Below are 25,747 nucleotides of genomic sequence, written 5' to 3'. Positions count from 1 at the left end.
ATACTCTCCATGAAGCAAATAAACTAATCACAAACAGGCAACCTCTGCAGGCCTTCATAGAGTACAAATATCTAGCTCAGATCCGTCCAGACTTCGAAAGCATTCTACATCTACAAGCAGGTAGGCAACAATTATTCTTTTTTGTGTTAGCATGATATATTCTTCCGCATACGATTCAAACATTTTCTGGAATTTCTGCCAAATACTTACAGAGACCTTCAAATCAATATGCCCATAATATACTTGCAATCATAAGTGGGCGTGACTCGGTCTTAGAACTAACGATGAATACAATAGATACGAAGCCCTCGCTCGCTGTATATTATGCAGCTTTTGGTATATACTGTATTTTGACAATCATATGAAAATAAGAACATGACTTCAAATTGTTGTTAAATAAACTTTTTTTTATATCAATAAATGAGACTAGTTTGAATGAATTCGAATGTAAAATAAATTGCTGTACGAATTACGCACGAATCAAACATCGCCATACAAGGATCAATAGGAGGTTTGATTTGGACCCAAGCCACCTTGGACAAAAAGGTCAGTTGGTCACGTATGAACAAAAGAAAAAAAAAAAACGTTTTGGGGTAATCTGATAGGGAAGAATTTAGATCATCTATTAACATAAACAAATAAGTTTGGATATCTTTCCCCAAAATTTAGAGTTTCAAAATGATATGTACTGCATGTATGTGCACGTGTATCGTAGAGAAGACTTAAATTTCAAGCATAATTAGTATAACAATATTGGCTCCCTGACATTTTAAAATTTTAAAAGCTGCAATCAGAAAATCGATTCTTCTATATATATTGAAGAAAAACAGAAATGTTATATAACATTCGAATATCATTTAATTTCAGAATAGCCGAACCCGCTGGTATGACCAAAAATCCTGACATGAAAATCGATTCTTTAATATTTATTGAAGAAAAACAGGAAAGTTATCAGCGTTACATAATATTATTCTAAATTCGAATATCATTTAATTTCAGAATGGCCGATTCCGCTGGTATGACCAAAAATCCTGACATGCCAGGTCTGTTTGACTTCTTCGAGTATGAAGGTATCCCGATGCCTGGAGTCGTCCTTAAATCTAGTCTAGATGAACTCAAGACATTCGAAGTCAGATCAGATGACGTCTGGATATGCACATATCCCAAATCAGGTAATCTTATCGTGCTCCCTCCTATGATGCCTATGATGTTCCAACTTTTACAACAAAAAGTAATGTTATACATTCACACAAACGAAGCCGTCTCAACCGACCAGTGGTACGTCATTGAAAATAACATGAAAACTTTGATCGGTCTGGGGAGTGTTCCATGAAAGGACTTGATCAATCGTGTCCTGCTTTATCCTACAATTAGTTACCATAATAACAGCGCTTCTAAGCCAATCAGAAACAAGGTCAGGTGTGAGATCTTATAAATTGTCGGATGAAAATGTTGATGAAACGCTCCCGGAGTCGATTTCGTTACAGTATGACTGTGGCATTATACATGATAGCCTACTTGACAGGGTTGACAACGGATCATAGAATAATGAAAACCAAGTAGAGCATGCACATCTAATACTATATAGTATATGATACTTGAAGAGTATGAAGAGTATATCTCAGTATTCTCTGTACTTAGATTGCATCGCCATTTTCTCTTACTATTATGTCTGAATGTCATGAAAACAATCAAATTCTGGTGCAGTAGCTTTCCTACTTGCGAATTTGTCTTTGTAGAGCACGGAGTGTATATTTTTACTGTTCTCTGATCTTTTGTCATGTATGTTCCGGCCCGGGGTTCGACTTCCTGCCATTATTTTATTAGTCCTTATTTTCTTCATATGCATATAATTCAGATATTCTATATTTTCGCTGTTTACTTCACTACTTAATTTATAGATTTTTCTTTGCATTCTCAAAGTGCTCCAATTCATTCTTCAGTCCCTCTTCATCATTTAAAAAAATGTCTGCAGTTATGTTTTGGATCATGTCTTACTTAAGATGCTTTGTTTGCCATTACGATGTATCTCTCCTCCATTTTCTAATGATATAGCATTATTGTCATAGACATGTGCGTATTATGGAGGGGCCTTTGGGGCCCAGGCCCCCGGGTAGGCGAAAAAGGGGCCGCCAAAAAGAGGAAGAAAAGAAAGGGAGAGCAAAGGGGGAGAAAAAAGGATGGAAAGAAGAAAATAAAAAGACCCCCCAACAAAAAAAGGGGGAAGAGATAAGGGAAAGAAAGAAGAGGGAGGGGGCGCCGAAATTGATGTCCGACCTAGGGGGCGCTGAATCGATGTTCGACATAGGGGCGCCGAATTGATGTTCGACATAGGGTCGCCGCCTTACTGTTCAACCTAGGGGGGGGGGGCGCCGAATTTATTTTTATTTTACCTAGGGGCGTCCAATTGATGTGCGATATAGGGGCGCCGAATTTATGTTCGATATAGGGGCGCCAATTTGATGTTTGTCCTGGGGCGTCAAGTTCATATTCGACCTGTGGCATGTCTGGAGCGCCAATTTGATGTTTGACCGAGGGGGCGCTAAATTCATGTTTCACATGGGGGCGCCAAACTCATGTTTGCTCGCATCAAATGCTTATAGTTAGACATTAGATGCCCATCCTGTTCATGATTACCAAAAGTGCATATTTTATGTCAGAATATCAAAAACTTTCATCTCGCTCTTCGCGCTCGCACCAACTGTTTAGTAAGGTGACGATCCTGTTCATGGTTAAAGTGCTTAGAATGTCCAACTTTGGGCCGAAAGATAAAAAACAACTGTATTGGGGATACGCCCTACCTGTTGGTTAGAAGGGCTCCCACTGGGAACTAACAATGATTTTGATTTGTTTGCTTCCGAAATGATGGGCGGAAACTTAGAGAGATATGACAGGGAAGACTAGAATACCACCCCTGGATACGCACCTGATAGATATCAATAATGCAAAATGTAGTCTGATCTGTGACCCGTGGCAAAGCAATGGCAAGATTACCAAAATGAACTCTTAGATGCTCTGTCCTGGGTTTTCAATTTATGTTACTGTGTTATTTGTATTATGCCATCAAGTAATCAATTATGTATTGATTGATAAACAATTTTCTGTTTTGTTTGATAGGTACCCACTTCATCATGGAGATGACATCACTCATATTAGCAGATGGTGATCCATCCAAGATAGACCGAACAACCCACCTAGCAACCATTTCCATGTTAACCATGGATCGCCCACTGACCGTGGACTCCCAGCAACAGAGAGATGAAGAACCACCCACACTATCACCCAAACCATTCATGGATGTGATCAAGAAGGCCCCCTCACCTAGAAAGATAGCATGTCATCTGCCCTTCCAGCTTCTTCCACCGGATATTGAAAAGAAAGCTAAGGTGAGAAAGCAAGATTACGACATCAAGGTATCATCGGGGTCAAAAACAAGGAAAGGCCATCAATATTCAATAGAAATTATGTCACAGGATGTTAATGAACATTTTCTTTACACAAAAAGAAAATAATATTTTGGTTGATGCTTTATCAAATTTTATTACAGAAGTATACATAAATACCCTCGTGTAATTATTCAAAATAATCGCTTAGTTAATATACAGTTTGATGTCTACTCTTCATAAACCAATACCTAGGTTATCTACGTGGCTCGTAACCCTAAAGACATGGTTGCATCAGCAATGAGATTCACAGAGAAAACTGTTGCTTATCCGGGAGGCTTCAATCAAATGATTATTGATATGATGAATGGTGGTAAGTTTCCCCCACTCTTTCCCCTCTTTTTCCCCTTAAAATGAATTATTCATGTCATGATATAATGAATTGTGTGTATATGATAGATAATAAAGGACTAGATTCGAATACTGCATTTCTTGACTTTACTGCATTCCATCACCAGCCATAACAAGTAGCATACAAAATTAATCTTACATACAGTTGTATTGACTACATTGGTACAAAAAGAAAATTATAGTCCTTTTCTTTCTCTCCCATTCCATCTTTTTACAGCACTAAGAGACTTTAATATTTGTGCTATATAAAAACCGAGTAGTATAATTCATAGTATCTCAATGCATTAACCTGTATTTTATTTTACCCTCTCTCTTTCACAATCTCCCTTTCACTTTCTCCTTTTCCACCTTATAGCCTTCTCATATGGCTCCTGGTTTGATCACGTGATGGGATATTGGAACAAGCGAAATGAAGAAAACGTTCTCTTTCTGAAATTTGAAGAAATGAAAATGGTTTGTATCATCCTGCTCTTTCCCCCCTACTTTTTCCTTCATTTTATGGGATGTTTTGTTTCCCTGCCCCTTCCACTGCATTATTCAGACTGGCCTTAGGCTCTGGGAGATCAGTGGGCAAAGAGAAATGAGATTGCCCAACTGATCATTTCTTTGGGTATTAGAAATTTCCAGTGCAAAAAAAAAACAAAACATGAAAAAGAGAACATTCTACAGAACCTGCATACTGGCAAGATTTGAAGCTAATTTTCCTTGACTTTATTCACGGAGTTTTTTTTAATTCTTTCACAACCATTCTTTAGAATTCTGCAGATGTAGCTCAAAGAGTTGGACAACACCTAGGGCGCCCTCTCTCACCTGAGATCCTTGAGAAGGTTGTGACAGGGAGTGGTTTTGAAGGGATGAAGAAGACCTATGACAAGATAGAGAAATCTTCAGACAAAGGCAAATACCTTACCAAAGCTGCGGGTCAAATGTCATTCATGCAGAAAGGTAGGTCTACGTATACAAAAGGTTCCTCTAGGCTGAAAATAACACTGCACAGACAGAACACTGAAAATTTAATCAAATTTTATGAAGAACAAGAAAGTTCTAGATAATTCAAACTTCATTAGCTTACAATAATCCAGTAAAGCAGTTATATGCACATCATCACTAAATGTGCCATGATTGAGGATTTTGACATCTCACCATCTTTTTTTTATTCAATGTATGAAATTACAACAAAAAGAAGATGAAGAAACAGAAAGAAGAAGAATAAAGGTTGGAAGGAGAGGAGAAGAGGACAAATATGTTCAATCTCTACAAATGAAATTCATCCTTTTTTACCCACTTTTGTATCAATATCCAGGTGTGATTGGATCATGGAAAGAAAGATTTACAGTGGCCCAGAATGAAGCCTTCAACAAATGGTACCAAGACAAGTTTGCAGGCTCTGATTTACAATTTCAATTTGAATAATTTCATTTAGCAAACACAAATTGTCTTTCATAATCATGAAACTGATGCAGGTTTTTCAGTAAAAATTTCTAGTGTTCTAGTGGAACGTGATTTAAGGCACTGTTCAAAGAGAGAAACATTACATTAAATGTGACCTACCACCCCAAAACCACCAATATGTCGCCAGGTAAGAGTCTCTGTAACTAGCCAAAATAGTAATTTAGTCTAAAAAAAAAAAATAATAACTTATCTGAAAGAGCAATCCTTCTTCTTCATACTGTGAAAATTTGAAGTCGTAAAGTTGAATAAAAAAAAAGATATAAGAGTTTCTTGGACAGCTTGAAAGTTCCACTGAGATTACACAGTATGCATATCTCATGCTTAAGTGAACCCAAACTTCAAACCTTGTTTTCTCCTTATTTTTTAAGCCCTTGCTGAATCTCCTCTGCATTTAATCAAGTAATTGTAATGGTTATTGTTGGTCAATTTTAATATATTATATATCATTTTAAAGCTTAGGAAGTGAATTTTCAAACTCAATGACAAACTCAATATTCATTTTGGTCAACTTGTTGTTGGTTTTGGAGTGGCAGGTCACAAATTTAAAGTATTTATTATCTTGGAATTGTCCTTGAAAATATTAATTATATTAATTTGAATTTATGCCTTTACTTGATTGCAATTGATTGTAATCCTACACCATAAGTGGAATCTGTGGAAAGGATGAGACACTGAAATTTGCATGAAATTGTAGATAGGTCTAGTGATCAATTCAGATCCCTCACACCTAATTACCTGAGCACCATTTTATGCAAGATGTCGTCACTGACATGTTGACATTCACTGAAAATTATAGTGAAATAATTGTTCTTGATTGGCCGAAAAAGCTATGTTAGTTTGGTATCAGTCACTGAATGAAAACCAGCCAATGATTAACAACCATCATTAAAATGACGCCGTGGTGGGACCATAAGAGGTATTTCATTGTAAATTAGGCAAGAAAGAAAAATAATGACATGCACAATAACAAATGATAAAGAATTTGTAAAATGGAAACAACATTTTAATCTCAATTACTCTGGCATGATATCAAATCACGACCAAACAGCCTTCACAAAGTATTTTTTTTTAAGAGAAAGAAAATAATAGCACCTTTGTAAGTTCTGCGAATAACAAACAGATAATTACATGAAATAAATAAATCAATTCCTTTCTATCACAACAAGTGTTACAATGTTTTTATTATGCATTTACTACAACCCCCAAAAAAAACTTTACCATAATAATTAGCTGATTTTACCTACTCATAGGATAACTGCATAGGAAGGAAGGAAATTATATTTGATATTAGTATCACCATAATTATTCACCTAATACCATCCACTCCCTAACAGCATAACTCTTTTCTTCCTGCCAACTCCCTGTCAGCCATTTCAGGCCATGCATATGAAAATCCGGTTCAGGATTAATTACCGGTAGATGGATTCTCTATTGGGTGCAGTCAGAATTTATGCCTCAGCTACAGCAAGAACTGAAATATATATGGCACACCTATTTAACATTTTAACATGATTTAATCTCTGTGACTTTCAAACAATTTGTGTGATGGTAATCCTGATACAATCATGTTCTGAAATGCAATAAATTTATTTTGTGTTAGATAGAGGATGGCATTTTAATCCCAATTCAATGAAAATAAATGAAATTTTAGCTAATGGTTAGTAATTGAGACTCTTTAAACATAGACAGTGATCAAAATCTAGGGTTTTAGGTATGGGTAGCCAGATGTGGAATAAGTTGTAAACAGTTGATGCTCAATTCATCAGTATACTTGGCCCTCAATGGTTTTCTTCATTATTAAAACATAAGAAAAAGGACAGTGTAGTGGAATATAATTGTTTTAAGCTTTTGGCTAATCATAATTTAGGCATGAATTTTAAATTGTTTCATTTAAACCACAGTTCAGAATATGGGCCAATTAATTTAAAACCATGATTTGATGTTGAAAGAAAGAGGTCATTTGAAAGCAGTAATGCATGCGCCTTTAATTAAAAAGGAGAGAAGAGCTGCATTTGGAATTGCATCATGGATAAATATCTTGAAATTAAAACTGCCCCTTTTTTTTTCTCTGAGGAGGCATAAAGTTTGTCAAGTTTGAAAAACTACTTTCAAGACAAAACATGACTTTCTTAATATAGTTACTGTTTATAATGTGTGATATAAACATAAGAGCATAGCTATAATAAATTACTAGTATGAAATACAGCACATACCATATACATCACAAATGTAATGTACATGTACCTTGGGAATATTGTTCTAAAGGATGGAATACAATTAATGAATAAATAAGTCCTAATTGCTCTCTACAAAAAAATAATAAAACATATTTTTATACATGTAGTTCACGTCCATACATCCTCAAGGTACCTCTTCTCTTCTCTTAACTTGGCAATGAGCTGTAGCATATCATAGTCTCCTTGTCCAGTCTTTTCTTTGAGAATCTCCTTCCAAGTCTCCAACACGTTCTTGGCCATATTCTTTGCATCCCTAATAAAGAGTGGAAATAAATATCATGTCACCATGAATGCCAGTTAAGCATATACAGCGTAAAAAGCTCTATAGCAAGTGATCATTGGTGGAAAAAATATCCTAAGGTATTATATGGTACGAAAGTGATTTTAATATGTCACAATGAATATACATCAAGGACTATTCAGAGTTATGCATCATTTACACATCTTTTGTGCTACTGAATTTTCATGAGCTATAAATAAAAGAAGGTAAGCATCTACATGTATATTATCTAGACGCCCCCACACAAACAAAGCTTAACTTTGAGGCCATTGAAGGCCATGGCTATGGAAGCCCTGTTGACTGGCTGTGATGCTCCTCTCATTGGATTTACTATGCCTTGTGTTGTTTTCTCATTTGTGCTGTAACATAGAAATGGGTCCTATGCAAAAGTGGCTTTGCCCTAAAAATGTTGAAATTCATGACGTAAGCCCCTATTTCCTTCTGCTGGTTCAATCTTATTTATCGTGCAGAAGCTCAATTAACTGGTTTTTGCTCTAATGATTGTAACAAGTCTAAAGCACGGAAGGTACTTATTATACGTAAATCATCTACTTACCCACACACATACACATAGGCTCCTTTATCTAGAAGCAACTCTGTCAACTCTTCCTTGTACATTCTCATGTTGTCCTGGACATAGCGTGGTGTCTGTTTCTCACTCTCATCATGAACAGGATCATCTCTGGAGAATGATACACAGAGATGGGATAGGATACCAGTCTCCTGGAATCCTTCAAGCTTCTCCCTGTCAGTCATTGAAAGAAAATCATCAAGATTTATATTGATTGTAAACTAGCACATCAATGATGTGGAGCTCATCTGGCATCTCGCAACGAAATTAACAAAATTTTAATTTCAGCCCAGTTGACACTGTAGTAAATTACATTGGTGACATAAATTGAGGATATAGAATTGAAATTAATGAAGAAATGACATAGAAGCATTTTTTGTGATCTAGGAATAAATTTCATATAAATTAAGCATAAATAATTTTCTAGTCAAAATTTCTAAACTCTGTGTAGAACCTTGGTGAACCTCATGTAGCTCTCAGATGGAACAAAAATAAAGAAGTGGAATTTTCTGTGATTTATGAATACATTTTGCATAAATTGGTATAAATAATTTTCTACTGAAAATTTCAAAATTCTATGCAGAAGTTTGGTGAACCTCATGAAGTTCTACCAGATGGAAGAAAAAAAAATCAAAATCGGTCGACAATTAAATAAGAAGAAGCATTTTATCTGAATTTTTAAAAATACGCATGAATTAGCATATTTTATGAGTTTCAAAATTCTGTGTAGAAGTTTTGAATCCCCCACCTAGTGCTATCATATAAAGCAAACAGAATTGAAATCGGACTTGAAATGGCGAAGAAGAAACATTTTGAAATTGTGGACGGACGCCACGCCACAAACTCATCTGGCCCTTTGGGCCGGATGAGCTAATAAAAACTGATTTCAAGTACATATTTGTGCATTAAATAAGACATCATAGCCACGATATTTATATTTCTTATCAAGCTAATACACTATCATTCATCAACAAGACTTTGATTCCACCCCCCCTCCAAAAAAAAATGGAACTAAGAACATAACTGATCCAAGGATGATAAATATCTTCTGGGCCTCCACTTCTCTCCTAGGTAACAAGCAGCATAGGTAAATTAATGCCTTGCCACAGCACATCGCATTTGAATTTCTAAAATTGCATTCAGATATAAGTTTAATGCAACAAGAAATAGAAGAGATTTATATCCTTTCACACACCTGTAAATGTAATCCCGGTCTTTATGCCTGCAACCAAAGAACAACCAAACAGGACCAAACGTCATGCTCCCTTCTACTGCTTTCTTCATCATGTGACTCCGATGCTCAAGGAAACCTACAAACGGAGCCACACCTGTACCAGGACCAATCAAGATGAGGGGTGTGGAGGTGTCAGAAGGCAGATGGAAATGTTGATTCGTCCTGTAGTAGATGGGTATCTGAAAATGACATGATGACAAAAGAAAGATAGAATACTGCAATATCATTTCAAATTAGGTTATCATCCCAAGATTTGAGAGATTTTTCAAAATGAAAATATAGTGGTGAACCATTGCTGAATCAAAATATTTCCTCCTATTTTAGCCCTAAATCATAAAAAAGGTGGCTATATGAATGTGAAATAATGACAAGCTAAACTAAGAATACTGTAATATAATTTAAAATCTCAGTATCGCTCCAATATTATAATGACATTTGAATATTTCTATGGATAGCTCTTTCCATGTAACCAAAGTCACTGTATTAAATGGGTGAGCGATTCAAATATCAAAATATGCTCGCAGAAATTAACCCTGCATTAAAATAAGGGGAATATTCCAATTATGGAAAGAACCAATCAATGCAAACACTTGAATGAATTATTACAGATATCATCATAGAATAATATAAACAGCATCCATTTACCTTGCTGGGTGCTTCATCCTTCAATGTAAGCTTATCAACTTTCTCTTCCAAGTTCTGCATGATGATCTTTTGAGATGAGCGACCCTGTATCCTTGTTGCTAGGTGACTCAACCATCCAGTACACACCCCCTGTCTGGCTTGGCTCCGCCCATTTCCCTCAGGTATGTCAATGACATTGAAAACAAAATGGAAGCTGGTTTGACTTGTCAGTGGTGAGCTGAATATACAACAAAACATAATGATCATTAATTGTCTCATGTTATTAAAAAAAAAGGATGACTATAATTGGCTAAAGGTCAAATTACAATCATTTTGTACAGATAGCAAATTATCAGAAATTTGTAAGATAAAAAGCAACAAATTATCTACCTGAAAAGGTTGTAACTACATATTTCTCTTCTTGTTACTTGGATTCCAGGTGAAATAGAAAAACCACTTAAGGGACAGAGATTTTAGGAGTTTCAAGTTAAACACAGTTATCAAAGCCTGATCAATTCAGAGTGTTAGTGTGCATGCATTTGTCTGTCTGTGACACCTGTGGTATCATATGCTGTATGTACCTTGAGTGACTTTACCCAAACATTTGTACCTAAAATTGTTCCAACCAATTTAAAGGGGTACTGTTAAAATGGCACTTCTTAGCAAACTTCCATCTAGACAACCCTTTTTCAGCATTTACAATAATTAAGTTTAAAATTAAGTTGACAGAAATGACTGGGAAGTTGAATAATGTAATTACTTTTTAAACAGGATAAATATTTGACAAGGCCAATTATTTTGGATCCTAATAGCAAAAGATGACAAGCACATAATTTCTATCCTATCTATCTGTGACATTGAATGTTTCTGTAATTTGCATGTATAAAGGAAACAATGATGGACAAACTCCTGTATAAAGATGTCCAGGCCTATATTGTTTGAAATTTCTGAACATGTCAGTCCAAGCAAACTGATCACATCCATCATCACACCATACCTTGATATTGAATAAGGCCTTGGCTGAAGTCTGGTCATGTGTTCCAGGATACGCTCGACGGGAGGATTGCATGATGGGAAGGCAATAAGTATGTCCATCAATGAGAGACTTGGAGCACGTAAGAAAGTTGCATAGTCCCCTTGACCCTGTTTGCTACAGAGCTCCTGGAGACGTCTCTTCTCCTTAGGGTTACTGGTGTGTTCTAGCAGAGTACGTAGGAATGCCTGGAGAAGGAAAAGTTGGTGACACAAGTACTGATAATGGCGATAAAAAGCTAGGCTGATAACGAGATTAAACTACAGTAAACTTTTCAAACATCTGCAACATTTACTAAAGGTGTACTGAGCCAGAGCTTGGTTTTTAGTGTGGGTAGCCAAATGGGACCATTGGTTCTATTATTTTAATTCAATTTCATTACACATGAACTGGACTTGTAGTCTTTTGCTTTTATTGGTTTTCTTGCCAGTCAAAGGCAAACTTGACAAATAGACAGCAGGTTGCATGTTCCAACTGATATTGTGATAGTACTAAAACTGCCAATTTATCATAGATAATTTAAATGACAAAGTGTTACTTTACAAAGAGTCTTAAACAAATAACATCAAGAAAACAAACCTTTTTTGGTAGCGCCCTTATGTCACAGCAGGTAGTGAATATATGTTGTAGGGTGCTGAACGGAGGAATGAAGTCAGCAATAGAAGCTTTCTTCTTCTTAGTACCTTCTAGTACTGATATCCTGAAAGGCACATCTGACATCTCTGTTAGCCTAAGATAATGTAAGAGCTCTGTAACCTCCTGATCATCATTTGGACAGATTATACTGAAGGAATCTCCTGGCTGGAAGTTCAGTGAATTTTCCTATAAGATAAAAAAAAATAGAGGCATCTTTTATACTATATTCTTTTGTCCATTAAACAAGCACTCCTAACTTTTTTTTTTACATGTACAGGCAAAATTTGGAATCCTTTTTGTTGAAACTCCCAATTTGTGAATTCTTTTCTCTCACACCTACTGACTGACAGATGTGTCTTGTACATAGCAAAAATTATTCACTAACATCAGTCAACATCTAACACTTATCAACTACCCAAATCTTATAATTTACAATAACCCCATATTCAAGTCAAATCCAATGACAATTAATAAAAAAAATAACCCATTATCTTTAATAAAAGGATACCAAGGAACACTTGATGCCAGGACATATTTCATTCATCAACACTAACAATTGCACTTATTGGGGATAATAACACATACTTGATCTTTCCTTTCCAAAATTGGTTTGTTTTGCAACCCAACCTCTAATAACAAGCCTACTTTTAGCAAGGAATGCTCTAACGCATCTGTGGGAGACAGCTACTCCCAGTCTCAGGCATCCACATTATAGCGTTCATTGCCAAAGATGTATGTCACAGGCATTGTGTTGCACATCTTAAGTTCCTTCTTTAAGATAATCACAACCAATGACTCTAAAGATAATAAGATGAAATTCAAAGGTGGTATAAGCACATGCACACTTACAGAAACCTCAAGTTCTATGTCTAGAGCCCTCTTGATTGCATCATCCCTGGTCAACTGGGTTGCCTTGACAATGGTTGCTTGGATGACACCAGATTGAGCTGATGGAAGAGCTGCTCCTCCTTGTATTGGCAAAGATTCGAGGTCCTTTAAATTACAAGTCAGAGTTAATGATATGTTACTCAACAATCATAATTTTCATACTTTTTGCTGATATTTGCATATATCAATTTACTGGCTGAAAATATTGTACAATCTACATCCATTTCCAAAAATGATTTATGATTCAGAAATATGATTGGCTGTTGTACAGAAATTATTCTAAAAAAATTCCAGCAAATTTGTTACTTAAAATACTGGTAATAGTGATGTCCATGCTGATCATGTACAGCAATGTCTATGTTACACTGGTAGCATTCATAAACAAAAGACCACCATATATTTCAGTATACATATTACATCTCTGAAAAAAGGCCATACATGTACATGTAGAGAAAAATAGTATACAAAATATAGATAGCAAAAAAAATGATATGCTTTAAATCTTCATCTGTGCCATTCAGAATATGACAAAACAATGTCAAAGATGATAATGACCTATAATTCCAACATTAACCTCACTATTCTTTTTATATAAATTAGGACCATTTACATCGATCTTCAGACACTATGTCACAATCACAACATTATACTTTAACTCAAAATAAAACTTCATTAAGAATGAAAACATCATACAAGCGTTATGAATTACAAAATACTCACTACTGTTTCATTATGGGCATATTCCAATTTGAGGAATGGGGGAGGCAAGACTGGCATCGTCAGTCCACTTTCACTGAGGGGAGGAATCGAGTGGGTTAGTGAAGCCACCAAGGGTCCTTCCCTTGTCCGATCTGTTGTCTCCCCCTCCTCAATCAATTGATCAGTCTTGCTCGACTGTGAGGTAGGTTTCTGCAATGTATTGTTTGAGTTTCCAGGGCCAGCTGGTAAATCAGAGTCATTCACATGCTTGCCTGACATTGCACTTGTGTTATTGCCTGTAGAAGATTGTTCATTAGCCTGGACTTTTGCTTGGTCTTTCTCAGTGATCTGAAAGACACCATTCTGAGTTACATTTGTATCATTTTCAGCATTTTCTTTCATATTGTCTGTATTGACCTCCCCATTCATCTCAGCAAGGACATTTCCACTCGAGTCTGAATTCTCTTGGTTATCCATCACCTTGTGTAGCACTTTCCAAAGTCCTTCTATCCATGGTTCCACTACAACCTCCAACCTGTATGTATGACACAGTCAAAAAATAATTCGCAGATACAGATTAAAAATAGTTATATTTCATACTGAAATCATATTCATTTATTTAATTAAATTTGGCTGCAAAGAAAAATTAGTTCTTACATGAAACCAGAAGAATACAAACCTTAAGTCTTCACCTAAGGACTATGTAAATAAAGATATTTATTACATTCAGTCAGTAGGCAGGTCCCAAAAAAGTGGCTTCTTTCATCCAAGTGATATTGATAACTAGAGAGGTTTTGCATATCTAATATGCTTAGTGCAGACCAAAACACTTCTTTTTCATTCGGTCATTGCTGCTCTAATTATACATCAAATTTCATGATTTTGGTATCATTGTAAAGAAGAAGAATAATTCTTTCATGTCATGTGTTTGAATTAATTTAAAGAATTTGTAATGTAGGTGAAACTTTCGATCTAAAATATGCTACAAAATAATTATTTTCAGGGTTGGCACGTTTTAAACGGTGTGTTTTAAAACATGTTTTAAAACGCGTTTTACGTTTTAAAACACCGTTAAAAAAAAAAAAAATGTTTTAAAACACCGCATAGGCTTGTGTGTTGTAAATTTGCATGGATGTGATTTTAGATGAAGATTTTTTTTCATACTTTTATTTCTGAAGTGGTGTACTATTTTCTTCTAACTAATTAAAACTCTTTCTCAACACCACTCCTTTTCTCCTCTTTCTCTTTCCCCTTTATTCTCCTCTTCTCCATTGCTTTGTCATGTTCCTTTCCAAGATTTTGCAGGGAGGACTCAGCCACAAGAGAATTTGGCCTATTTGCTCATTAGCATAGGGACCTGCGGACTGACTGCATTACTAAATTATGAACATTGATCAAACAATTCAGCAATTCCTTCTGACACAAGAGGTATCAAGGAAGTATCAATATATTTGAACATATTTTCAACAATTTCATAAAGAAATCCAAACAAAACCATTTGTATTCTTTCAATTTTGCATCTTGAAATTAATCATTAAAATTAAAACAATGATAATTAAAATCTGGTGACATACAAATCAATATTATCAATTTAAATCATTAATCATAGAAAAAAGGTAAGACAAGATTGCTTCATGGAGTACACAATTATATCCAAAGTTGCTCTTATTGATGGTACCTTTACATGAATAAACAATTATTATTCATTTTAATGATTTTCGATGCCCTATTACAACTGTAAGGAATATTTAAATGAGTTCAGAATAAACAATATTTTTTTACAAAGCATTCGGTACAAGAGATTTGGCATACTTAAGTAAATACCTAGGTAGTCCATTAAAAATCAAAGCTGAAAACTTCTTAGCGAAGCACAAAGCTACTCACTACAGCAAAAATGGAAATGAAGATCAACTCATATTCTTCGTAAAATAATTAAAAAACAAACCCTGTTGCGTCATCTGCATATCCTGTAGGATAAAAATGCTTGGCGCCAAGCTGCTGAAGTCTTTCATCAAAATTCTTCCCATTTCTGCAAAAGTTACTATAGTTGGAGTCCCCCAGTGCTTAATAAAAGGAGAACAAAGCAATAACATAATTATGATTTTTTTTTTATATTTAATATCTCAAACCTTGTGTTCTTATCTCATATGTTATCAAATAAATGCCCTCACCCTTTCAAATTAAAAATATTTTTAGGTACTTACTGCCAAATAAATCAGTAGACATGAATACTGAAAGTGAGAACTATCAAAAGGTTTGCTTTTCATAGTAAAGGTAAGTTGGATATATTTTGTTTTAAAAATGGCAGGCATCCTATTTTATCTAAGAATATCAATGCATCTACTTCACTTAAATTTTCTGAAATATTATGAACTCATGACAATACTTCCTAACTGATAACAATTTTAAGTAAAACCTCAAAAATATTTTTTTACTTCACAAATTTATTCAATTTACTACCACATTTTAATGAAATATTCCTGTTTTACAGGTTTATCTCATGAACGAAGTTAATAATAAATATGCTTGAAACAATATATATACACATGTATATATATATATCTTGAAGATATCTGAAGAAGGCCCAACTAAATGGCCGAAAGCTTGTACTAATAAAAGTTGAAGAAATCCAGGCTACGTCTCTAGCTTCAATGCTTTTTGAGCTTCTTCGCCAATATATATATATATATATATATATATATATATATATATTAGGCCTGGGAGTAAACATCGATTGATCAAACGGTTTGAATGGCTTGCCGCCGATTTAGTAAAATTTACACTATTTGAATGTTCGGCAGATCTCGATTAGACACTTGGGACACACAAAAGTAGCTCACTTGAGCTGATATGTGATTGGACCTTCAACGGCCAATTAAACATTTTGGGAGACAAAGAAGAAGAAGCCACGTGCGTGCGTTCCCATTATCAGAAAAGGTCATGACTTCAAAAACAAACTGACCCCTCCCCAACTACTGTGACTTAGAAGACGTGATTAATCAAATCGGTTAAAATGACATTCGTCCCAGGCCTAATATATATATATATATATATCATGAGTTGTGCAGTGTCGAACACCCGACACTGCACAACTCAGCCCGAAAGACCCCAAAGACCCAGAACCCATGAAGAAGGCCTAAGGCCGAAAGCTCGGATTAAATTGTGGTCTATCAGCAACGTCCAATCGTCTTGTCACTTTTTTCGCCAATATATACATATATACATACATAAATAACAAAATAAAACAAAGGACTTCAATGTTAGTGATTGTATTTACCTAATAGCGCATAGTTGAGATTAGCTAGATGGTCTGGAGGAAGAGTGGTTTTCCTGAGGCGTCTCCAGAACTTCATAGCTGTCTCTGGACATTCTCCTTCACCAGTAGTAGAGACAACCATAACCATACATGTCTCTTTAGAAAGGCTGAACTGTGTTGAAAAAGAAATAATAATCTGATTATTGCTGCTATAATATGTACATTATTGGATGACTAAAGAATCTAATGTGTAAACATGAACTTCATGTACACTACACATAATAAATCAGTCTTGTCTTTTGCATATCTTGCAACCAAAATATCAACACTTTTCAAATATTTACAAAGCAAAGGAAATGATAAACAGTGCATACAGAAATACAAATTACAGTAAACAAGTATCAGAGAAAGAAACAACTGCAGAATAGTAGCCACTTGTACTCATGGAATAAACTTCTACTGAGCAGGCTGAAATAAGAGCTTTAGAAAATTATCAAGGTATTCTGTAGTTAAACCCAAATTTCCGATGCTTACAAACAAAAACATATGTATGACACTTTAATTTCTTAATTGTTTATATGTCAATCTTTAATAGCTCACTAACATTAACAAATACACCTTTTTTGTTTTTTACTTAATAAAGAATAGATCAGCCTTCATGTGCATGTGATTTACAAGAATGGCCATGTAATGTACCTTCTTTTCTGTGAGACTCAGGCAATGAATATCAGACTGCAAATCATGTTTGGAAGACAACTCATGAATCTCTTCAGCTATGGCTTGGGACTGGCCAGTCTCTGATCCATATAACAGTAAAAATCGCTTCTTGCCCATTTTTTACAAAGGTGGGTTCCACTCTGATTCTTCAAAAGTCTGTTGACAAATAAAGAAAGTAAAAGGAATAAAAATGAGAAGTGAAATCTACCTGTAAATTTCTATTTCCCTGAATAATCAATCAAATTATGAGGAAGGCTAAAAAAATGTGCAGTTCTCATGCAATTGGTCTCATACATTGCTCTTTCTTAATGCAACCACAAAAGTACAGAAATATATCATTAAAAAAATAAAAGTAAATAATAAAGAAATCATGTTAAATTGAAAAAAAAATCAAGTGTTCTTAAAAACAGTCCTTAAATAATCACAGCTACAACATGAACTGGTAAGTACCGGTACTACAATTCTATCCCATGAATTGCATGAAGAATAACTGCCTGGCTGTTGCATATAAATTTCATGAAATTATGAATTGATACACTAGGTGGACAAAGTGGGCGGGTTGGGTGTATCTTTTTTCACTAACTAAATTAAGTTTCAGGATTGAACTATTTCAGGTTAATCTCCATGTCAAAATCTACAAAATGAGATACACTCTCGTCCTTTTAATTTTGAATAATGTAATAAGAAAATTAAGGGGAAGTTCACCCTGACAACAAGTTTATAATAATAATAATACATAACATTTATAAGGCGCTTACTACTGGTGTTTCTAAGCGCACTGTGTTCTGTTTATGGTTTGTACTTCGGATTAAAAGAAAAGAAAGAGAAAAAAAGGTGGCAGGGGAAAATGACACAGCTAATGCAACTACTGTATACCATGTATACTAATAATAAAAAATCAAAACTGGTATGCACCTCCAATTGACTGATCCAAAACTGTGAATCATCTATTAAACAGGTAGGTTTTGAGTAGAGTTTTGGACTGATTCACAGACTTGGCATTATGAATGCAAGATGGTAGCTTATTCCAAAGGGAAGGGGCAATTGAAGAAAAAGCGCGGTCACCATACTTTGTAGAGGTTCGAGGTCCAGGAATTAACTGCATTGTAGATGATGAATGGAGAGGTCTTGAGGAGGTACTAGATTGTCAAGAAATGAGATCTGTAAGATATTTTGGTGATTGGCCATTGAGAATTTTGTAGGTGAGAAGAACTTTGAAAGAGAGACGGTGATGTATGGGGAGCCAATGAAGAGAACGCAGAATTGGAGTTATGTGCTCGGATTTCCTACTGAGAGAGACTAATCTAGCGGCAGAGTTTTGAACTCGTTGAAGTGGAACAAGGTACAGTATGTATGAGAGAGGTTGGAAAATATTGAATTACAGTAATCTAAGTGACAGGAAACAAATGCATGTGTTAGTTTGGCAGTTTTGGGTCAGTCAAGTAATTTCCTAATCCTACCAATTTTAAAAATACCATATAATGCAGACCTGCAAATTTGCTTGATAGATCTTGAAGTGTAAGATTATAGTTAAAAAAATGATAAAAATTATTGATGAAGATTTGAAGAAAATCCATCAAAGATTTAAAAAAGTATTTAGAATTTCAATTTTTTAGTTGTGATGTCATATGTAAGCAGCATCCAATATATCATGTAGTAAAAAAAACAACAGTGAAATGTAATTTTCTCAAAAAACTGAATGTTCTTCATTGTACCTTCAGTACATGTATCAACATCAAAATTTATTCACACCTGCTCCTGAAGGAAAAATAATAATAAAGTCATCACGAACCGTTAAAATATCAAAATTTATGAATTTCATATTACGTAACATATGGGGCAGCTGCACACATGTGTCACAAATCCAAAAACTTAAATTGTAATAAGTTTTTAAAAGTCATCGATGGATATTGCTCAAATCTTCACCAGTATTGTTCATAATTTTTTCTTGTATTTTCCAACCAACTTTTCTTTAGGGTGTACTTCCCCTTTAAGGCAAACATTATAGTGCCTTGCTTTGCATTATAATTCCCAAAGAGGCACCTCCAATCTCTCTGTGAGATATCATTCTTGGAATGTGATACAAATAGAAGAACTGTGTCAGTACAAAAAGGTACATGCAAAAATTGCAAGTTATTGTAATGTTACAATTAGATCTAGGCCTAACTTGTAAATGTACGTTACGGACGCAGCGTCCATAACGTTGGCAAAGAACAATGAGAAACAAGATGGTGGCGTAAACATCGAGCAAGTCTCCCCCAGGGACCTGAGAAGCGGGGGTGCTGGGGGTGCTGAAGCACCCCCAGAAATTATCCTGGGGGTGCTGCGTGTATTATTTTCCATAGGCAGCACCCCCACGAAATCAGGTTCCCCCTGTATTTTTTGTATATGTACATAATTATCACATCCGACAATCGCAAATCATTTACATAGTCTTTCACATATTCCAATAACATCCCTCCTATAACGCGACTCAATCAAGCTCCAGCGGGGCAGCACTCCGATACAGACGTAGTCGCGCGCAATACGTGATACACACTGGGGTGGTTGGACTTGAAACTTCCAGGTTTTATGTCGAATCAATTTAGTGAGCGCGCGCCCGACCGTGTATTGTATACAAAAATTACAAGTAATAGAAATCAAATTTCACAGTCTTTTTCGCCCTGCCCCATGGCCCTACGGGCTGGGAATCGGGGGTGTTCGGGGTGAAGCACCCCCAAAATTTGAGGGTGCTGCGTGTGTTATTTTCCATATATATAGGCAGCGCACCTCCTAGAAATCTAGTGGTAGGTATGATAAATGACAGAAATGTAATGAAAATGAACGACGTTTTGTAGACCCCCCCCCCACTTCAGAATTTTCCGACACATTATTTGAAATAGTGTTTTAATTCACCCTCTTTCAGATCGGAATATCAAATGTTTTCTGCTCGCGCTTCGTGCTCGCTTTATTTATTTTTAGCATAAAAAATGTATTTAGAATGCCCAGATACTAGGTCTAACTCTAAACACGCGCACGCGTGTTTTATTCAGATACGCAGCTTGATTGGGGGGGGGGTGTACTCCGGGCTGAAAATATTTATATCAAATACATTTTATCAAAATAAATAAATTTTATCAAAATCTGATAACGATTACTTAAGTTATTTAATTCTAAAGTTTAGCAATATTTTATGAAAATGGTGATATGCATGTCGTCATGAATATTTAATAGGTGGGCTGATCAATGCTGTCACATCCCCACTAGCCTAGCTGTTCCTTGTGGAATCAAAATTGTTTCATTTTTTTCATACCAGAATGAATGATATGTCTCCCTTATAATGGAATAAGTTGCAGCAAAGAATATCTAATGGACTAAATCAGTTGTCAATTCAACTGTTTTGGTTCTTGAAAGAATATCTAATGGACTAAATCAGTTGTCAATTCAACTGTTTTGGTTCTTGAAAGGAAAATATTGAATAAACCTAATTTTATATAATAAAATACAAAAGAACAAGTGGGGAATAATGCTAATCTTTAAAATGCAATAACTGTGATTCCTTGTCTGATTTTGATCAAATCTTTATTCTTATGTTCGTCTGAGTTTTCTTTATCTGTTCAAACCATTTAACATTCAGTGTGGAGTTTCAGATCAGAATATCAAAAATTTTCTGCTCGCGCTTCGCACTCACATTATTAATTTAAGAATATATCCAATTACCCATCATTTTCTTGATTTACATTTCAGGTCTGAAATCTCAATTTTGTTTCCGCTCGCGCTTTGCGCTCGCATCAATTGTATAGTTACATACCTATCCTGTTCATGATTAGAAAAGTGCACTGATGTCTCGTTTTTAGGTTTGAAATCTCATTTTAATTTTCCGCTCGCGCTTCGCGTTTGCATCAATTGTATAGTTTTATACCTATACTCATTATGATTAGAAAAGTACTTAGAATCTCTCGTTTTTTTGGTCTGAAATCTCAATTTTGTTTCCGCTCGCGCTTCGCGCTCGCATCAATTGTAAATATACCTATCCTGCTCATAATTAAAAAACGTGCTTAGAATGTCCAGTATTTAGGTCGGAATGTCAAATTTTTTAGCTCGCGCTTTGCGCTCGCATTATTTGATTGTTGATATATGTATCGTCTTCATGGGTAACTGTAAAACAGTCCTTATAACACGTCCCTTTCGATCAGGCCAGAGCGTATATAAAAAAATATCTCCTCGCGCTCACAATTATTATTTGTTACATACGCATCTTGGACCACAAACATTGCTCAAAATGTTCAATTTTCAGGACAAAATACATGAAATTTCCAAAAAAAATAGCTCGCGCTTCGCGCTCGAATTATCTAATTATATATTTATGTTCTTTTATAAGAAGAAAGCCAAGAAGTGACTGTCATATATATGTATATTTATATATATATATATATATATATGTGTGTGTGTGTGTGTGTGTGTGTGGTATGTGTGTGTGTGTAATAATGTTAAACTCAATTGTGTGTCTGCCCCCCCCCCCCACCTCTGAGGAGAGATTTCAGCACCCCCACTGAAAAAATCGTTCCCAGGTCCCTGGTCTCCCCCGTCTTTTCATAATATTTTTCTCATTTTTTTAATGAATTCTTGTTTAAAAATGAAATCGATAGCGTAGAAATGTCGGAAATGAAGTTGTATCCCATTTACATAATTTAGGCCATGAAAAGTAAGGTATTAGGTTTGCGTCCAAAAATTTTTCAAATGACATGAGGCTTTTTTTCATTATTCATTATTCATTATCTAGCGGGCGTGTACATTTCGCTTATTACATGACGTCATCTAGCCACTGCCGAGAGCCAATTTATGAATGAAAATATAGTAAGCATGCGCATTGCAAGCCTTCCATAGCCCCACACAGTATTCCACCAAAACAAGTGTGCAATTCTCTATCACCTCGTACCAAAATCGACCTAAAATGTCACTTTCCTATATTTTATATGAATTATGAAAGGTATTCTCGGAGGATCTATTTTCTCACCGATACCGCACAGGTAAGTGATTTTGATTACTTCTTGCTTTTCGGTCAAAATCTTACGAATTAGCGTCGATATGGCATCGTGTTCGTTGGAGTTTGTAGAGTCTATCGCAACGTGTACAAAGTCAATTGATTTCCGGGTTTTGGAGCGTCTCGTGAATATGCATGAAATTGTCGAGTCTCGATAATTTTCGGTCGATACTGGAGCGATCCGATCACGAACCAAGACCATTTCCCGCGTAGACAATGTGACCGGATATCGTTATCGCTATCGATACTTTCGCACGCAGTCCGAAGGAATTATTTTGGCGACCACGTAGTCATGACGTCATGACGTGATCTGCGCGATTGGCCAATCAGCGATCTCCAATTCGCTGAGCCGAGACAGTCTATCCGTTGTACACAGTCTATGGACAATTTGCCACAGCTAGCTAGCTGTGCGAAGATCGAAGGTGCGCTGCAGTGGTATACCGTATGCACGTAGTAAGTGCGTATTTACTACCCTGCGATGATTTGGAACTTGTAATTTCGTGATGGAGAGCAAGGAAATTAATTTTTTTTTGAAATAATGAAATTTTCATGCGGGAGGTTTTGGAGCATGCGGGCGGTGGACGCAAATCTAAAACTTTCATTCTCTTGGCCTTACATGTAGGGCTAGATCTTTTAGAACGAAAGTAGAAATCTCGGGGGGCGAAAGTTTCAGGTTTTTTGGCGGTACACGCACATGAATGGGACAGAATCCCTTGCTCCGTGGAGAGTAAGCATACGTTAGTAAATGATTTTTATTCTCTAGGAGCCTCCTGGCCAGGCCTAGGGAAGTGGGAGTTGCATGACAACCAAAAGCCCACTGTTTTTTTTTTCCTGTTATTTATTTTTTCCTGTTTATGTGCATTTCAGGCCAAAACAAAATAATCTTGATTTTGGTCCAGTTCTTTTTATATATTTTCATGAAATAAAGACAAAAATTGATGAGCCCCGTCATGGGGATTTTGCATTGTTAACCCCCTAATGGCGGCTGCACGATCGCGAGCTGTCTGTCTGTGTACTACACAACTTACAAGCATGACAAGGACTAAGGTCAAGGAGAAATAAAAAAAAATTAAAATGTTAAAAACTCCTCGAATCAGACGGCTGCCAGCTCTCTAATGGAACTCTTGCTTTTTTTTATTTTAGTGAATGGGACATAAGGAAGTCTTGCCCGATGATTGTGCAATAAGTGCCGGTGGTCTATTGATGCGGAGGGCGAGGGAGGGCCGAGAGATTCCGATGCGATGGCAAAATCCCACGCGCTGAATGTTCACAAACACAGATTTCGATAGGTGGGAATATGATGTAGGCCTAGGCCCTAACGCACTCACACTAGTATATGCCATGGCTTCCCTTCTTTGATTGAACGTAGCGTTTTGCCTTTCCCTACTTTCTTGAATTCACCAAAATAGAAACTAAACAGATAACCATAACAGATACGTTATCATCACGAATAAAGGAAAAAACATGTAACCTTATAAATCTATTTCGATCTTACCGTTTCCGAGATGCAGACACTCACAGTCATTACTATGACGTCATAGCATTATGATTATGCAATATCCACTCGACGCGACGTCATCACAGCATCTCGGCCTACTTTATTTATGTAAAATTGTCATCACATGTTTCATAACTTTAGGCCTATAGTTTATTCTTACCATGTGATCACGTGTCACTCATCATTCCAAAGCACTCCCTGCGAAATTGGGTTAATCGATCATAACTGGCCGGCAATAAAGTAATTGCAAGTACATTGACATTGAACACCGGTCAGCTTCTTGCATGCAACAATAAGTAAAAGTCAAATTAGCATCAGTTATCATAAATTTGCAATTGATTGCAAATATTTTGGGAAACACCCTTAAGACTAGTGTTTTGTCATGTTTTTTTTTATTGAATCATATTTTAGGCCTATATCACTTTTGAAATACACCTTAAAATAAGTATATCTACATTGATTACACAAACTGTACAAAAGCTAGAGGAACAAGTCCACCCCAACAAAAAGTTGATTTGAATAAAAAGAGAAAAATCCATCAAGCATAACTCTGAAAATTTCATCAAAATCGGATGTAAAATAAGAAAGTTGTGACATTTTAAAGTTTCGCTTATTTTCACAAAACATTTATATGCACATCCTGGCTGGTACGTATGCAAATTAGGAGACTATGACGTCATCCACTCACTATTTCTTTTGTATTTTATTATATGAAATATGAAATATTCTAATTTTCTCCTCATTGTCAAGTGATACAACAATTAATTCCTCCTGAACATGTGGAATTAGCCGGGTGAATTAGCATTGTTTAATACTACATGGTTCAGTCAAGTTGGTCTTTATTGTCAAATCTATAAAAAATGAAATATTATATAATTCAAAGTAATAAAAAACAAAAGAAATAGTGAGTGATGGACATCATCGACTGAGTCACCTAGTTGTGCATATCACTGTTTTGTGAAAAATAAGCGAAACTTTAAAATGTCATAACTTTCTTATTTTACGTCCGATTTTGATGAAATTTTCAGCACTATGCTAGTTTGATTTTTCTCTATTCAAATCAGCCTTTTCCTGGGGTGGACTTGACCTTTAACATTAAACATGGTTATGGAATATACAGCAAAATATCGATTGTAAATCTGCTATGATACACATAGTGATTATTCTTAACTCATCTTTCTTAAAGTCGTAATAGGGTATTGAAGACTATTAAGATGAATAATAAATAATTGTTTATATCAGGGGCAGCAGAACGTATTTTCGTTTGGGTGGGGGCAAAGCCAAAAAAGGGGCACTTGTATGTCAAAATTGGCATTTTGGTGCAAACGGATATTGTCACCATGAGATTATCATCTGCGTGAAGTAGTTGTGTGTTGTAGTACACACTAAGAAATTCGGGTTCATTTTACACGAGTACCCCTAGGGGTGCACACGTACACCCCGAATTTAGAGGGTGTACACGTCTACTCCTTAAAGGTAAATGCTAGTTTTGGTAACGATATCAAAATGAGTTCGTACAGAATCCAATGAAATGACCACCAAAGTGTCTGTTTGTATAAATAAAACGCATGTGCCAAAGGATTCTGGAAGAAATTGTGTAATTACTGAGAAATCAGCAAATAAGCACAGGATTCGGGTAGAGCGTCGGGCCCGACGCTCAAAGCAATAATTATACACTGTCCCACGTGCGCTTATCTGGGGAAGTTCAGTCTGAACATTTTTCAGCGTAGATTTCAAGATTTCACAAAGTTTGGTTTATGTAACTGTACCAGATCTAGATCCTCGATGATATACTGACAATTAAG

At 35.7% G+C, this 25,747-nt stretch overlaps 2 protein-coding genes across 3 annotated transcripts; one reads left to right on the top strand and one right to left on the bottom strand.

The window, feature by feature from the left end:
- On the top strand, nt 1-7,451 carry LOC129257128 (sulfotransferase 4A1-like). Its single transcript, XM_054895384.2, has 7 exons — nt 1-120; nt 1,000-1,172; nt 3,118-3,386; nt 3,639-3,756; nt 4,150-4,247; nt 4,550-4,739; nt 5,098-7,451. Exons 2-7 carry the CDS (start codon nt 1,001-1,003, stop codon nt 5,205-5,207), a joined length of 957 nt encoding a protein of 318 aa, XP_054751359.1. The 5' UTR covers nt 1-120; nt 1,000; the 3' UTR covers nt 5,208-7,451.
- LOC129257126 (methionine synthase reductase-like) lies at nt 6,225-24,222 on the bottom strand. 2 transcript variants are annotated; one of them, XM_064097204.1, is made up of 12 exons: nt 24,103-24,222; nt 17,401-17,577; nt 16,726-16,876; nt 15,394-15,511; nt 13,470-13,983; nt 12,711-12,854; nt 11,805-12,047; nt 11,190-11,413; nt 10,214-10,430; nt 9,530-9,747; nt 8,320-8,508; nt 6,225-7,736 (listed from the first exon to the last, which is right to left on the bottom strand). In XM_064097204.1, the coding sequence occupies exons 2-12, from the start codon at nt 17,536-17,538 to the stop codon at nt 7,592-7,594; spliced, it is 2,301 nt and encodes a 766-aa protein (XP_063953274.1). In that variant the 5' UTR covers nt 17,539-17,577; nt 24,103-24,222; the 3' UTR covers nt 6,225-7,591. The 2 variants fall into 2 exon arrangements, with proteins under 2 accessions (XP_063953274.1, XP_054751357.2); XM_054895382.2 differs by having other exon boundaries at nt 23,940-24,150.
- Between the last annotated feature and the right edge of the window lie 1,525 nt (nt 24,223-25,747).

Source organism: Lytechinus pictus, chromosome 3 (assembly GCF_037042905.1).
Source record: "Lytechinus pictus isolate F3 Inbred chromosome 3, Lp3.0, whole genome shotgun sequence".
In the NCBI taxonomy this organism is placed as follows: Eukaryota; Metazoa; Echinodermata; class Echinoidea; order Temnopleuroida; family Toxopneustidae; genus Lytechinus; species Lytechinus pictus.
Note: the sequence above shows the minus strand (reverse complement) of the source record. Positions and strands in the feature narration are given on the sequence as shown.

What these genes read in the sequence shown, in the direction of transcription:
- LOC129257126 (XM_064097204.1), bottom strand. Translation starts at nt 17,538, where the DNA reads ATGGGCAAGAAGCGATTTTTACTGTTATATGGATCAGAGACTGGCCAG. An exon ending in AGGCCTTATTCAATATCAAG is followed by an intron (nt 10,431 to 11,189) that starts GTATGGTGTGAT and finishes TTGTATATTCAG; the next exon opens with CTCACCACTGACAAGTCAAA. An exon ending in GACCGGGATTACATTTACAG is followed by an intron (nt 8,509 to 9,529) that starts GTGTGTGAAAGG and finishes AATGACTGACAG; the next exon opens with GGAGAAGCTTGAAGGATTCC.
- LOC129257128 (XM_054895384.2), top strand. Translation starts at nt 1,001, where the DNA reads ATGGCCGATTCCGCTGGTATGACCAAAAATCCTGACATGCCAGGTCTG. An exon ending in TATTGATATGATGAATGGTG is followed by an intron (nt 3,757 to 4,149) that starts GTAAGTTTCCCC and finishes TCCACCTTATAG; the next exon opens with CCTTCTCATATGGCTCCTGG. An exon ending in AATGTCATTCATGCAGAAAG is followed by an intron (nt 4,740 to 5,097) that starts GTAGGTCTACGT and finishes ATCAATATCCAG; the next exon opens with GTGTGATTGGATCATGGAAA.